Below are 15,805 nucleotides of genomic sequence, written 5' to 3' on the forward strand. Positions count from 1 at the left end.
GATGAGCACTTTTGTAATTTACTCTAAAATTAATAACCCTGTTTCTCTCACTCCCTTTTATAATTTATCCCTTGACTTCTTCTTCCTTCTCAACTTTTGTATTTAACAATCCTCTTTCCTTCCGCATCTCTCTCACTGTCACTGGATTGTCCACAGTGACGGACCCAGAAAATTTGGTGAGGGGGGGCGAATTTTTAATTTGTGGGTACAAAATTATATGATGGGTTTATTTTTGTAATTTTAGTAGGGTTTTTTTCATAAATTTTAAAAAAATTTAAGTATAAAATGAAAAAAAAAAATCAGTGGGGCAAATTATAATTATAGTGGGGCATCTTCATAAATTATCAAAATTTGAAGTATAAAATGCTAAAAAAAAAAAAAGAATCTAGTGGGGGCGAATTGTAATTTTAGGGGGGGCATTTTCATAAATTTTAAAAACATTAGGGTATAAAATGAAAATATTAAAAATTCAGGGGGCATCTGCCCCCCCTAGTCCCCTACTGGGTCCGTCCCTGATTGTCCACCCTACAAACAGTGGTGAAATTTGACCATCCTCTAATGATAAAACCATAATCATTTGACCATCACACACAATTGTTTACGCCGCTGTTAAACCTTGATCAACTTTGCTGCCACTGTTAAACCTTAATCAACTTTGCTGCTAATGATAAAACCATGTATTTATATAAAGTAAAAATAAAAATTTGTTAAAAGTTTATTTACATTCGTAATAACAAAAACAATTACATTTATATTTTTATTTATTGAAAATAATATATATATATATTTTTTAATAAAAACTCCTTTACATTAGAAACATTTTTACCAATTTTCAGTCAAGCCTTTCCGGATTTGTAACCGGCAGTGAAACATTTTAGCCAAATTGCTCTCATTCTCAATCCAATGAAACATTTTAAATTATTTTTTACATGGTTACTCTCGTCACTCTCACCCCTAAAATTTAAAATTTCAAATTAAACTCTCATTCTATATAGAGGAATTCTTCTAAAATAAGAACCATTACAATCAATACTTAATATCTACGCTTCACATCAATATTGTAGATATTTACAAACAATAACTTAATTCTTTTAGAAATCCCTACAAAATTTTCAATGTGCTTAATCCACCCCCTATCTCATCACTCAATAATTTTATACATAAATGTGGAAGATTTTAGAACCCACCACACTCTACTCAATAAATAGACATAAATGGCATTAAGCTGTAAAACTAGCAAGCTAATGACTCATTCTCTAAAGTAGAAACATTGTGGCAAAACCAAACCTTCTCAAAATCTGTTTCATTGACAGAGCAATTGCTATTAAATTATACATTATACAATTAATTAGGTATTATGGGTTCAATTGGGTCCCCCAATAGCTCAATTACATGACTTTTCTTTTCTTTTCTTTCAATGCCTCCACAGCCGTGACACTCAGCGGTCACAACCCGGGCTCTACTTGTTCAATTCATCATATTTTTAATTCTCAATTTATTCCTAAACTACTCGTACTGTGGCAAATAAAGAGACCCTCGCTGGGTTACAACAGTATTTATTTCTTGTATTTTTTATTTTGCACATGCATTTCTTTTCTTGTTCCTTTGAGCAAGTAAAGTTATTCAAAGTTTTTTGAAGAATTTATAAATAATAAAAAGAAAAACCAATTTAAAAGTTTGTAATAGTTTTTTGAAGTTCTCTAATTTTTCTTAATGACTAGTTTTTCTAATGACTAATTGTAGGTATATTAAAGTAGTTTCCACGTTACATTTTGAAAAGTCAAACAAATTGAGAGAATTGAAAAGTCAAAAGATGTTGACAGATCATTAAGAAACAAAAAATAAATAAATAAACAAACAACATTTAAGGAATAGTGAATCACATAAGTCATATAAGAAACCCTTATCATCGCATTAATGACTCTAAAAGAATCATTAATATATTTCAATTACCACCTCCCTATTTAATACCAAAACAATTCTCAAATATTACACATAAACATTAACAGAGTTATGGGCTCAAGGGGGATTATACCCAAGTATGTAGACCCCCTCACAGTACCATAGGTCGAGAGTATTAGCCGATACCACGAGTAAATCATCAGGTATTAACTACCTCTGTTGGGCTATAAAAGTAGGCATTGAATCAAGTATTCAAGGGGACTACAGCAACCAAAATTTCCTACTTTCATTGTTCGAGAGTCCCTTGTATTTGTGATTTGATATCTCTATTTACAGTTTTTATTGTTACAGTATTGAACCCCTACACTAGTTTCTAAATTTCAAATAGGTAAAAAAGCATAAAACCCTCCTTAAGTATAAGGGCCTGTTTGAGTTTTGTTTTGCGGTGTGGTGTATTGTTCCCAACAGTGCTACAGTAGCACTATTGAGCATTATTGAGGAACAAAACATGTTGGGGGTAGGTTGTGATGGTTTGAACAGTATCAGAACAATTTGCACTGTTTAGGCCAAATGTTGGAACAAAAAAAACTTGTTCCAAGTGTTCCGCCTCTATCTCTATTCTCGTCTCAACTCTGAACTTGCCAGTCTCTCTCTCTTTCTTTCTCTCTCTCTCTCCAACCCCTAACCTGTAGGGGTTTTGTTTTAATTTTTTTTAGGGCAAATCATTCAGCCTCCCAAACGCCTCCATCCCTATTCTCTCTCTCCCTCTTCGCCGGTGCCAAACCAGTCGTCTCCACCGGATCCTCACAGCTCGTGGCCGGATCTGGATTCTCAACAATGAACTTGCCCTAGTCTCTCTTTCGATCTCTCTCTGTAACTGCAAACTTTTGATACCCAACACTATATGTAGCAAATTGAGTTGTTTCGGAAACCTTTTTGGGTATTTTCCTTTGAGAGACGGGATGTAGGGCACGGTTTTTGCCATTTTCGATCTCTTCAACCCTAACCAACCAAGGAATGAAAATTGGAGTGTTTGGTTTGGGGTTTTGTTGATTGGGCGGTTGGAGGAGGTAGATGGTGGTTTCGGTGAGAGAGAAGAAACCGTCACGTTTGGCTTTTTGACCTAGGACAAGATGGTTGCGATTGGTGGGGGAAGGAGCAAGGAGAGGTAGAGGAGACGGTTGCCATTTTTGTTCTCTGATACGAAATTTTTTTGAAGATGAAGCCAACTCTAAGGTTCCTGTGACTAATTAATGATCAACGCTGGACTTCCCCTTTTTTTTTAGGGCAAATCATTTCAGCCTCCCAATTGCCCTAGTCTCTCTATCTCTGCAACTGCAATTCTGTGTGGTGTATGGTTTTTGTTTTAATTTTTTTTCTAAATCAACTAATCAAGCTGTAATTCTTGTTTTGCAAACTAATCAAGTGAAGTAATTAATTTATTTTAATCATTAAAAAAAATTATAATAATTTCTATTTCAAAATTCTCAGGGCAAATTTTTGTCGCCAAACATGTTTTGTTCTCCTCTCAAAACACTACACCACACAACACTTGTTCTGTTCTAAGCTAGAACACTACACTACACCATACTACAAACTCCAAACAGGCCCTAAGTATCAAAAATCAGCATTTTACCCCCTTGAACTATAAAATTGAGCAAGTCAGATTCTCAACTATCAGAAATGATCAGTTTCACCCCCTGACAGTCCTTTCCTGCTCATTTCTGGCACAGATGGAGCGGCGCGTGAGGTTACTTTCTGATATAATTCCATAACTGTCCTTGCAATATGACCGTTGTAGCCCGGTCTATAAATTGAGTCCAAAATTCCTTTCTTCTTCCTCCAACTGCAACTGTTCCCCTCTCCAAGTGCAAAAAAAAAAAACTCCATTAAAGTTGAAAAAGTTAATATATATATATATATATATATATATATATATATATATATATATATAATCTATACGTATATATGTTTTTCATTTTAACAATTGTGTGGTGATATCTTTGTATAAGCAGAGGTTGTTCTTTGAGCAGTGTCATAAAAAATCTTGGGAGTAACCTTGCCTCTCAATTCATTTGAATTTCTTTTATTGGTTGCATTTGAGGATATTCATGGTTAAGGACCATCAATGGGCAGAGTATATTTTCAAATCTATAGGTAATTTGGTGAAACTTCTGTTTATATGCGTGAAAAAAAGTTCACTGTTAAAGAAGTATATCCAACAAAAGAAGGACCCAATAATTGAATACTGCAAAAACCTAAGAGAACAAGTCTATCAGGTCATAAAGGTTGTGAAACAATATTTCCACACAGGATTATATTCCTCAGCATATAACACCATTGAGGAATGAATTTTAAACAATCATTCTTGAAACTAGTACTATTTGTATCTTCAAAGGCTCCCAGAAATTGAAGAATACATATTTCCAAACAAGACCAAAAATGGATAATACCCAAATGATATAACACCAAATGGGACATCATTTACTCATTAAAATCCAAATGAGATCAGTTTGAACAAATCAAAACCACTAAATCAATGCCAAAAAAAAAAAAAAAGAAAAAAAAAAAAGAAGGTGTGTGAACTTTAATCCCAAATCAATAGCAAACAAATCAAATACTCTATCTACAACATTTGTAAATCAATCGTACTCAGAATATTCATGCTCATAAATAGAAAATAACAAGACTACAGCGATTCGAAGATGAGATTGATAAAGAGCGAAAGACATGCCTGCTAATGATTCGAAATGTAGAGCCTCCTTTGTTCAAATTTCAAAGGATCATTATTGGATTATGCGCGCTTAGATATAAATATATGTATATACATATGGATATCTTTTTAGAGAGAGAGATATGTAGTGAGAAACAATTCCACTAACCATACAGCATCATTGGACAAAGAATCAACATTATACTAACGAGATACTTTGTGAGAGAGAGGGAGAAAGAACGGGGAGAGAGTGCACCTATTCAACTCTGGGTCAGACCAGTTGCATTGCCTTGGCTGAGTTTGATAGAATATCTTTGATACCACAAGCTCTCCTTCTTTCTCTTCTTTATGTTGACCCAAGTGGCATTGGTGCATCACCTAATTGATTTTTTCGGGTCTTTTATTCTTGCCAAAGTTTGTGTAGAGAACTAGGATTTTCTTACACCCTTTCTGTTTACCACTAACCATGACCGGCCTGGTCTTGCCGGTTTTGTGCCACCGAGTTTCTTCACCTTGCAAGTCACATTCGGTTTAAGAAGATTAATACCCAAAGGAGGGAGCTTGAAAGTTTGAATTTTGAGGGTATTGATACTAACAAGTCAAGCTGCCAAGTTCTCTTCTTCACCGCCATCACGAGACATCCCTCCCTTACCCATTTTCTCTCTCTACTCTCTAAATTTTTAAAGTGAACTGTGAAGAGTGAAGTAATGTATTAGCACGAGGATATTGATGATATTTTCTAATTTTAATTTTATTTTCTTTTTTTAAAATATTAATTATAATGGGCATTTTTGTAAATGTATAATAACAGGTGATCGGAAATGAGCCGAAAAGGACTACCGGGAGTGAAACTGATCATTTTTTTTTATAATTGAGGGACTGACTTGATTTTGTAATCAAGGTTTTATGCTTTTATGCCTTTCAATTAACAAAATCAAACTTGCCACCAAACATATTCCAGGACCAGGTATATCAACACTATATTTGTTTTCGAAATGAAAGCAAAAAAAAATTGTTACAGTATTGAACCCCTACACTAGTTTCTAAATTTCAAATAACTGAATCAATCATGCTACCAAACATATTCCAGGGACCAGGGTATATCAGCCCCATATTTGTTTTCGAAATGAAAGCAAAAAAAACAAGATTTGAGGGAACCCCCTGGATTCTCCTCCCTCCCCTTCCCTTCCCTTCCCTTCCTCTCTTCCCATCCAAAGAGAAAAATTCCCTTCCATTCCTTCCATCTCCCAACAACCCACTCAACCCAAAAACCCTGTGACTGAATCCACAATCCCATGAACCAAACAATAAATACACAATTCAGAATTCAACAATGTGAAGAAGCAAGCAAGAATCAACATTAATTGAAACAACAATGCTCAAAATACGAGTTATCTGATAGATCAAAATAACATTTTTTTTTTTTTTTTGTATTTACATTTCACAACAAAAAAAAATTATTCTTCTTTCATCAATTGGGACCCCAACAGCTCAAGTACATGATTTTTCTGAGAGACTCCTCCGACTGCTTTGCTTTCTCGTCTCTCACTCTGCTCGAAATCACGGTGGAAGATAACGAAGAAAGCTTCTTGGCCTGTGAGAATGACCTGAGATTGGTCTTGGCGTGCTGGTGTATGGTTCTTATCGTGTAGTTCCACCTACAGAATCCCTGATCTTTCAGTGCCTCTACCGCCGCAATGCTAGCTGCCACCATCCAAGCTCTGCTTGTTGAACTCATCTTTCTTGATCCTTCAGTATACAATTTGAAGACTTCAATACAGTATTTTGGTTGTACTAAAGTTTGTGTTTTGATGAATGAGATGAGAGGAATTGAGAATATATATATATATAGTTATACATACACACGCATAGCATGCTGTGATGACGAAATTGGAAACTAGCGATTGAAAAACCGGAGGCTGAAGCAAATGGTTTCTGGTTTTGAATTACTGATTTGTCCTTGTCACTGAGGTGGTGCCAATGTAATGAGTCTAATTACTCCTGAGTTGCGGGGTATAGTAGGGATTTTGCATAATTCTGCCCACTTTTTAGTGATGAGCCCTGCCCACTGTCTTGTGATTTCAGCCCGAAGATTGGGAGGAAAAACTAGTTGTTTTCGAGTAATAATAATTGAAGAGGGTTTTGTTTGGAATGGCTAGTTTTTAAATTATGTGTGCCAACTTGGTTCTATTCTATCCTCGTGTGACACCGTATGGTGGTCCATTTCTGTCCCAGTTGAGTACATTAAAAAAAAATTTAATTTTTCCTGGCAAAGAAAAGATCTAATTTAAAAAATAAAAAACTAAGTCATCCCCTCTTCTTACTTAGACAAAGAGTATCCCAGTGAATCTAATGAATGGAGTGAGCTTTCTCTTTGTTACCCTACTAGAAAGATCTAATATGCGGTATCAACTCAATACACAACTTGCGTGAAAGTTTAAAAAAAGACATCACATACGTAGGTAAAGGACTCAATCAACATAAAAAAATTAAAATTTGTCCCTCCATCTTTCACATTAAAATCTGCACCTTATTATAATTGTCTTGTAATTTCTCTAAATTAGAACACAAAATTTCTTTTAAATAAACATATTTTGAGTATGAAAATTTTCGTATATTATCACATTTTTTAATATTAAAGTGGTGGCTTCAATAAAAATTTAAAAAAAAATGTCAAAAATTCAAAATATCAATGAGTGAAGTTTAAAAAATATAAAGTTTGACTAAAATGTGTGATCTATTTAATTTTGACACAAATTTTTAACCATCTTCATATATTACTTTTAATATATATATAGATATATATATTTTAAGAAAATTAAGATAAGCTCATTTGTGCTCTAATTGATAGAGAATTAAGCGCTTTTGTAATTTATCTTAAAATTAGTAACTCTGTTTCTCTCGTTCCCTTTTAATTTTTAAAAATTCATCCCTATTAATTTTTTAAAATATAACTCCTTTTTTAAATTATCCCTATTTAATTCATCTTCTTTCTAAACCGTTATTCTTCACAACTCTTGTACTCTTCTTTCCCTCCCTCTCAAGATTGTTCTTCTTGATTACAAATAAGTGATATCCCTAATTATCCAAATTTCAAATTGTATATTTATATTTTTAACTTATAACAAAATAAGAGACATGAATAAATAAATAAATAAAATAAAATAAAATAAAATAAAAAATAACTTTGCCGTTGAAACTTAATATTACAGATTAAACTCTCATTCTATATAGACATCCTTTTAGACATTCCCTAGATTTATAACACGTATTACAATTAATAGTTAATATCTATGTTTATAACGCTCTACATAAATATCCTTATCTTCTAGTAATCTTAGAGTTTACATATCTCTACAAACTTCCCAACTTTCTAGAATCCCCCAACTCCTTCACTGTTCAAGTGTGGAAAACTCTAAAAGGAAGCTCTCTACACAAATGTCGTTTACACAACTATGCAGAATCATAAGCTGCGTTCTCCAAAAACTAATGACTCATTGCACGAGAATTTCCAAGTAAAAATATTGCTGCAAAACAAAATTTACAAAATTAACCTTCTCATTGATAGAGCAATTGCTATTAAATTATACAGTGTACAGTCAATTAGGTATTATGGGGTTCAATTGGGTCCCCAACAGCTCAAGTACATGACTTTTCTCAATGACTCCTCCGATTGTTTCATCTTCGTCTAGTCCCTCACTTTACTTGAAGCCATCGCCACAGATGACGAAGAGAGCCTCTTGACCTGAGAAAATGACCAGTAATATTTCTTGGCATGCTGGTGTATTGATCTTATCGTGTGGTTCCACCTACAGAATCCCTGATCTTTCAATGCCTCCACAGCTCCGACACGCGTGGCCACAACCCAGGCTCTGCTTGTTGAACTCATCTTCTTCTTCTTTCTTTTTCTTCACACTGACTCTTTATCTGTTGATCTTCTGGAACAGCAAATTGACAAGTAATTTGTGTTTCGAGATTTGAGTAACTTCGATGCTTGTAGTGTAATTCTTATTGGCCTCAGTGTGCGTGTGTATATACAGGCAAAAATTTTACTGTGGAGTGCCACTTCAGCAAAAGAGTGAAACCAAGAGGCTGTGGTTTGGGAGTCTGGAAAATCCAATGGGTTTCTACTGTGGGCGATGGGGTGTCGGAATGACTCTTTCACCCATACAAGCAGCTTAGCAACATAAATTTTATAGGGACAAAACAGGTACTTGATTAAGAAGTTCTTATCGTTGACACTTGTTAGGTGGTGTCCCTGAGTGCATGGTTTTCGTTTCGTCTTTGAAAATGAAACCCCTTGTCGATGAAACCAGCTGCATTGCCTGAGTGGGGTCTTTTCTTTTGGTGGGTGATTTTCTTGTCTCTTTGTGAGGAAGAAAAGTTACCCTGATTTTGTGGATAAGGATAATGTCAAAGACTAATCAGCCTTCTCACCTTGTAAGTGAAGACTGGTCAGTTTTTTTTTTTTGTTTTTTTTTTTATTTTTTTTAATTTTTTTATGGGCAAAGGCAAACAACACAAATACATAAGCAAGACCACTGAGAAACACAACCAATATCATTTACCCGAGCACCCAACACATCCAGCCGAGCAAGAGCAACAATCTAAGATGGACAATGGTCCAACACATGGTCCACCGCCACTTCAGATCGACAACATAACCAAAGTATGAGCAACTCGATTACCACAACGTTGAATAAAAGTTAAAGATGCCGTAGAAAAGGACCTAAGCTCTATTTGGATATCAAAGCAAAGTGAGGTGATCTCGGTGGGGCAAACAGAAGCATCCTCCACGGCTGCAACAATAACCTTAACATCCGATTCGAAACTTAAAACAACGAAACCCAAAGAAAGAGGCCCAAAACAAAGCACAAAGACAAGCAATCGCCTTAGCCATCATCGCCGACGAAGCAAAGAACGGTCTAAACACCACGGCCTTGAGGATAGAGCCCTAAAAATCATGAAACACTGCACCCCCACTCCCACAAAGCATCTTCTTAGAGAAACTAGTATCAAAATTGCATTTAATCATCCCCCGAGCAAGTGGAAACCAAGAAGCTAAAGAAGAAAATGGTACAGCAACAATCAATTTGTGACGTTGGGACATCGCGTCCTGAAACTCCCAAAGACTAGCAAGAGCACATTCCACTACCTTTTCTGGCCGCCACAAAACACCTTCAAACACCAAATGATTCCTGACTTTCCAAATATACCACGCACAAAAGGAAATCAAGCCAAGAGCAACTGGAAGATCCGATGCCAAACCTACCCGATGCAGCAAAAAATGTCAACCATCTACAAAGGATCAAAAGGAAGAAGAAGAAAAATCAAAATGAAGCGGAACAGCTTCAAACCTGCATAGAATGAGAACAAAAAAACATAAGGTGCACAATAGAATCCTCCTTCAATCCACAGTGAGGGCACAAAGGAGAAGCAACACATCCCCGCATCAACAACGCTAGACCAATAGGTTAAGCTTGATGACAACACCGCTAAAGAAAATATTGCACCTTAGAAAGAGTAAGGTAGCGCCAAACCGAATTCCGGCTAAAAGGTCCCCGAATAACTGGATAAAAATCATACAGGGATAGAGCAAGAGAATATGCCGACCGAACTGAGAAAATACCCGTTTGCTCAAGCGCCCAGAACTGAGAGTCCGGTTTATCCCAATAACTAATATGCAACCGCAAAATTTCCCAGACCACCAAAGGGGAAAAAAATGACGCAAAACACTCTCATTCCATGTCTAGGACTGCGGATGAATCAAATCCGCCACAAATCAGCAAGACACATCAAGCTGCGGATGAGGGAGCTTGAAAGGAAAAGCTGGAACCCAATAATCGTTCCAAATATGAATTGATTTCTCAGTACCCACTTACTAGCGCAATCCCTGACGCAGAAGAGGTTGAGAAGATCAAATACTATGCCAACCCCAAGATGGATTAGAACCCAAAGGGGCATCCAAAAACGAACAATAGTGATGAGCCCACAGCCGTGTGTTTTCAGCCCAAAGATTGGGAGGAAAATTTAGTTGTTTAATAATTTGGAGTGGGTTTGGTTTGGTTTGCGGATAGCTGGTTTTTTAAAGATTGTGTGCCAACTTGGTTCTATCCTTGTGTGACACTGTATAGGGAGAACCGATATATTTAAACCGTCTATGTAATACATGTACAGTAATAAATTATCGAATACTCCCGTTGTATCGGATACCCTCATTGTATGGTTCACAATATCGGTCACAGTTGCGGAATTAATTGCAGTTGTGATGTAATGAACTCGGACAAAGCCAGTATAAGCTGGTCGATACGAATTACGTATCGGACTTAAAAAAAGATCGCGTATTAGACAATACAGCGAAACTATAAAGTGATCCATTTCTCTCTTTGTTGCTAGTATTATTAACAAATACAATGTACAAAATCTATCTTTCAAGCAGCAATTACATCAATTATTTTGGGGAAAAAAACAAAGAGTAAAAACTAAATTTAGACCCTCCATCTTTCACATTACAACCTGTACCATATGACAGTTGTTTGAAGTCACACAAACTTTCCTTTAAATAAGCATATCTTGACTCTTGAGTGACATTATCATAATTTCCATATTAAACTGATGCTGCCATAAAAAATTAAAAAATCATGTCAAAATTTCATAAAATGAAATTAACGAGCTAGTTAATAATAAAGCTTAGAGGATTTAAAGTTAGACTGAAATGCATGATTTACTTAATTTTGACACAAATTATTAACAGTATAGTCTTCATATATTCCTTTTTAAATGGTGAAATTTTTTGTTGACAAAAATAGGATAAGAGCTCATTGGTGGTGTAATAGTGCATCTTGTCGATAGAGATGAGCACTTTTGTAATGTATTCTAAAATTAATAACCCTGTTTCTCTCACTCCCTTTTATAATTTATCCCTTGACTTGTTCTTCCTTCTCAACTTTTGTTTTTATCAAGGGCTTGTCCTCTTTCCTTCCCCATCTCTCTCACTGAGTCACTGGATTATACACCCTACAAACAATGGTGAAATTTGACCATCACACACGACTGTTCACGCCACTGTTAAACATTTGATCAACTTTGCTGCCATTGGTAAACCTTAATCAACTTTACTGCTTAATGATAAAACCATGTATTTATATAAAGTAAAAATAAAAATTTGTTAAAAGTCGTTGACTAAGTTTATTTACATTCGTAATAACAAAAAGAATTACATTTTTATTTATTGAAAATAATATATATATATATTTTTAATAAAAACTACTATACATTATAAACAAATTTTTACCAATTTTCAGTTAACCCTTTATGGATTTGTAGCCGAAACATTTTAGTCAAATTGCTCTCATATACTCTAAAAAGTTCGTCATTCTCAATCCAATGAAACATTTTAAATTATTTTTTACATAATATCTTGGTTACCCTCGTCACTCTTACTCCTAAAATTTAAAATTTCAAATTAAACTCTCATTCTTTATATAGGCATTCTTCTAAAATAACAAACATGAATAGAACTATAACTTAATTCTTTTAGAAACATGAATATTGCAGATACTTACAAACTATAACTTAATTCTTTTAGAAATCTCTGCAAAATTTTCAACGTGCTTAATCCACCCCCTATCTCAACACTCAATAATTTTATACATAAATGTGGAAGATTTTAGAACCCACCACACTCTACTCAATAAATAGACATAAATGGCATTAAGCTGTAAAACTAGCAAGCCAATGACTCATTGCATGAGATTCTCTAAAGTAAAAACATTGTGGCAAAACCAAACCTTCTCGAAATCTGTTTCATCGACAGAGCAATCGCTATTAAATTATACATTATACAATTAATTAGTGGGTTCAATTGGGTCCCCCAATAGCTTAAGTACATGACTTTTCTTTCAATGCCTCCACAGATGTGACACTCAGCGGTCACAACCCGAGTTCTACTTGTTTAATTTATCATATTTTTAATTCTCAATTTGCTCAATTTATTCCTAAACTACTCGTATTGTGGCAAATAAAGAGACCCTCACCGGGTTACGAAAATATTCATTTCTTGTATTTTTATTTTGCCCATGCATTTCTTTTCTTGTTCCTTCAAACAAGTAAAGTTATTCAAAGTTTTCTGAAGAATTTATAAAGAATAATAAATAAAAAAATCCAATTTAAAAATTTGTAATAGTTTTTTTGAAGTTCTCTAATTTTTCTTAATAACTAGTTTTTCTAATGATTAGTTGTAGCTATATTAAAGTAGTCTCCACATGACACCTTGCAAAGTCAAATAAATTGAGAGAGTTGAAAAGTCAAAAGATGTTGACAGAGCTTTAAAAAAACAAAAAGAAATAAACAAACAACATTTAAGAAACAGTGAATCACATAGATCATATAAGAAACCCTTATGATCGCATTAATGACTCTAAAAGAATCATTAATATATTTCAATTACCACCACCCTTAATACCAAAACAATTCTCACATATTACACATAAACATTAACAAGTTATGGGCTCAAGAGGGATTATACCCAAGTATGTAGACCCTCGCAGTAGACCATAGGTCGAGAGTATTAGCGGATACCACGAGTAAATCATCAGGTATTAACCACCACTATTGGGCTAGAAAAGTAGCATTGAATCAAGTATTCAAGGGGGACTACAGCAACCAAAATTTCCTACTTTCACTGCATATTACTTCGAATTAGTCCACCCTTCTTCCCTTTGTCAAGAGTTATGCATCATCATGTGGTGAAAGTCACATGGCCGAGGGTCCCTCGTATTTGTGATTTGATATCTCTATTTACAGTATTTATTGTTACAGTATTGAACCCCTACACACTAGTTTCTAAATTTCAAATAACTGAATCAAACTTGCCACCAAACATATTCCAGGGACCATGGTATATCAACACCATATTTGTTTTCGAAATGAAAGCCAAAAAAAAAGTTATTGAACCCCTACACTAGGTTTCTAAATTTCAAATAACTGAATCAATAATGCCACCAAACATATTCCAGGGACCAGGGTATATCAACACTATATTTGTTTTCGAAATGAAAGCAAAAAAAAAAAAAAACACAAAGACCTCCTGAATTCTCCTCCTCCCCTTCCCTTCCCTTCCTCTCTTCCCGTCCAAAGAGAAAAATTCCCTTCCATTCCTTCCATCTCCCAACAACCCACTCAACCCAAAAACCCTGTGACTGAATCCACAATCCCATGAACCAAACAATAAATACACAATTCAGAATTCAACAATGTGAAGAAGCAAGCAAGAATCAACATTAATTGAAACAACAATTCTCAAAATACAAGTTATCTGATAGATCAAAATTACTTCTTTTTTTTCTCTTTCTTTTTTTTTTTTGTGTATTTACATTTCACAAGAGTTAAAAAAATAAATAAATAAATAAAATAAAATAAAAAATTATTCTTCTTTCATCAATTGGGACCCCAACAGCTCAAGTACATGATTTTTCTGAGAGACTCCTCCGACTGCTTTGCTTTCTCGTCTCTCACTCTGCTCGAAATCACGGTGGAAGATGACGAAGAAAGCTTCTTGGCCTGTGAGAATGACCTGAGATTGGTCTTGGCGTGCTGGTGTATGGTTCTTATCGTGTAGTTCCACCTACAGAATCCCTGATCTTTCAATGCCTCCACCGCCGCAATGCTAGCTGCCACCATCCAAGCTCTGCTCGTTGAACTCATCTTTCTTGACCCTTCAGTATACAATTTGAAGACTTCAATATAGTATTTTGATTGTACTAAAGTTTGTGTTTTGATGAATGAGATGAGAGGAACTGAGAATATATATATATAGTTATACATACACACGCATAGCATGCTGTGATGACGAAATTGGAAACTAGCGATTGAAAAACCGGAGGCTGAAGCAAATGGTTTCTGGTTTTGAATTACTGATTTGTCCTTGTGAATTAGGTGGTGCCAATGTAATGAGTCTAATCACTCATGAGTTGGGGGGTATAGTAGGGATTTTGCATATTTCTGCCCACTTTTTAGTGATGAGCCCTGCCCACTGTCTTGTGATTTCGGCCCGAAGATTGGGAGGAAAAACTAGTTATTTTCGAGTAATAATAATTGAAGTGGGTTTTGTTTGGAATGGCTAGTTTTTAAATTATGTGTGCCAACTTGGTTCTATTCTATCCTTATGTGACACCGTATGGTGGTCCATTTCTGTCCCAGTTGAGTACATTAAAAAAATTTTTAAAAAAAAATTAATTTTTCCTGGCAAAGAAAAGATCTAATTTTAAAAATAAAAAAACCAAGTCATCCCCTACTCTTACTTAGACAAAGAGTATCCCAATGGACCTAATAAATGGAGTGAGCTTTCTCTACTGGAAAGATCTAATATGCGACATCAATTCAATACATAACGTACATGGAAGTTTGAAAAAAGATATCACCTATGTAGATAAAACACTCAATCAACGTCAAAAAGTAAAATTTGTCCCTCCATCTTTCACATTAAAATCTGCACCTTATTATAATTTTACTGTGGAGTGCCACTTGAGCAAAAGGGTGAAACCAAGAGGCAGTGGTTTGGGAGTCTGGAAAATCCAATGGGTTTCTACTGAGGGCGATGGGGTGTCGGAATGACTCTTTCACCCATACAAGCAGCCTAGCAAACATAAATTTTATAGGGACAAAACAGGTACTTGATTAAGAAGTTCTTATCCTCGCCACTTGTTAGGTGGTGGCCCTGAGTGCATGGTTTTCGTTTCGTCTTTTTCTTTTTCTTTTTCTTTTTTTTTTTTTTTTTTTTTTTTGGGGCAAAGGCAAACAACACAAATACGTAACAAATCAAGCAAGACCACTAAGAAACACAACCAATATCATTTACCCGAGCACCCAACACATCCTGCTGAGCAAGAGCAACAATTTGAGATGGACAATGGTCCAACACACGGTCCACCACCTCATCAGACCGCGACGACACAACCAAAACATGAGCCACTTGATTACCAGAACATTGAATAAAAGTCAAAGACGCCGCAGAAAAAGACCTAAGCTCTATTTGGATATCAAAGCAAAGGGAGGCGATCTCGGTGGGGCAAACAGAAGCATCCTCCACGGCTGCAACAATAATTTTAACATCCGATTCGAAACTTAAAACAACGAAACTCAAAGAAAGAGGCCCAAAACAAAGCACGAAGACAAGCAATCGCCTCAGCC

The 15,805-nt window shown here is 35.3% G+C and overlaps 2 protein-coding genes and 1 pseudogene across 2 annotated transcripts; all 3 read right to left on the reverse strand.

The window, feature by feature from the left end:
- Window positions 1–5,951: 5,951 nt before the first annotated feature.
- Window positions 5,952–6,595, reverse strand: LOC132310284 (uncharacterized). Its single transcript, XM_059808472.1, has one exon. It carries the CDS (start codon window positions 6,351–6,353, stop codon window positions 6,087–6,089), a length of 267 nt encoding a protein of 88 aa, XP_059664455.1. The 5' UTR covers window positions 6,354–6,595; the 3' UTR covers window positions 5,952–6,086.
- Window positions 6,596–8,172: 1,577 nt separating this feature from the next.
- Window positions 8,173–8,721, reverse strand: LOC132310285 (uncharacterized; annotated as a pseudogene).
- A 4,841-nt stretch (window positions 8,722–13,562) lies between these two features.
- LOC132310286 (uncharacterized) lies at window positions 13,563–14,741 on the reverse strand. The gene has a single exon (XM_059808474.1). The coding sequence runs from the start codon at window positions 14,453–14,455 to the stop codon at window positions 14,054–14,056; it is 402 nt and encodes a 133-aa protein (XP_059664457.1). The 5' UTR covers window positions 14,456–14,741; the 3' UTR covers window positions 13,563–14,053.
- Window positions 14,742–15,805: the final 1,064 nt, after the last annotated feature.

Source organism: Cornus florida, unplaced genomic scaffold (assembly GCF_030987335.1).
Source record: "Cornus florida cultivar Cherokee Brave unplaced genomic scaffold, ASM3098733v1 CherokeeBrave_3.0.0_Hap2_Chr05, whole genome shotgun sequence".
Taxonomy (NCBI): domain Eukaryota; kingdom Viridiplantae; phylum Streptophyta; class Magnoliopsida; order Cornales; family Cornaceae; genus Cornus; species Cornus florida.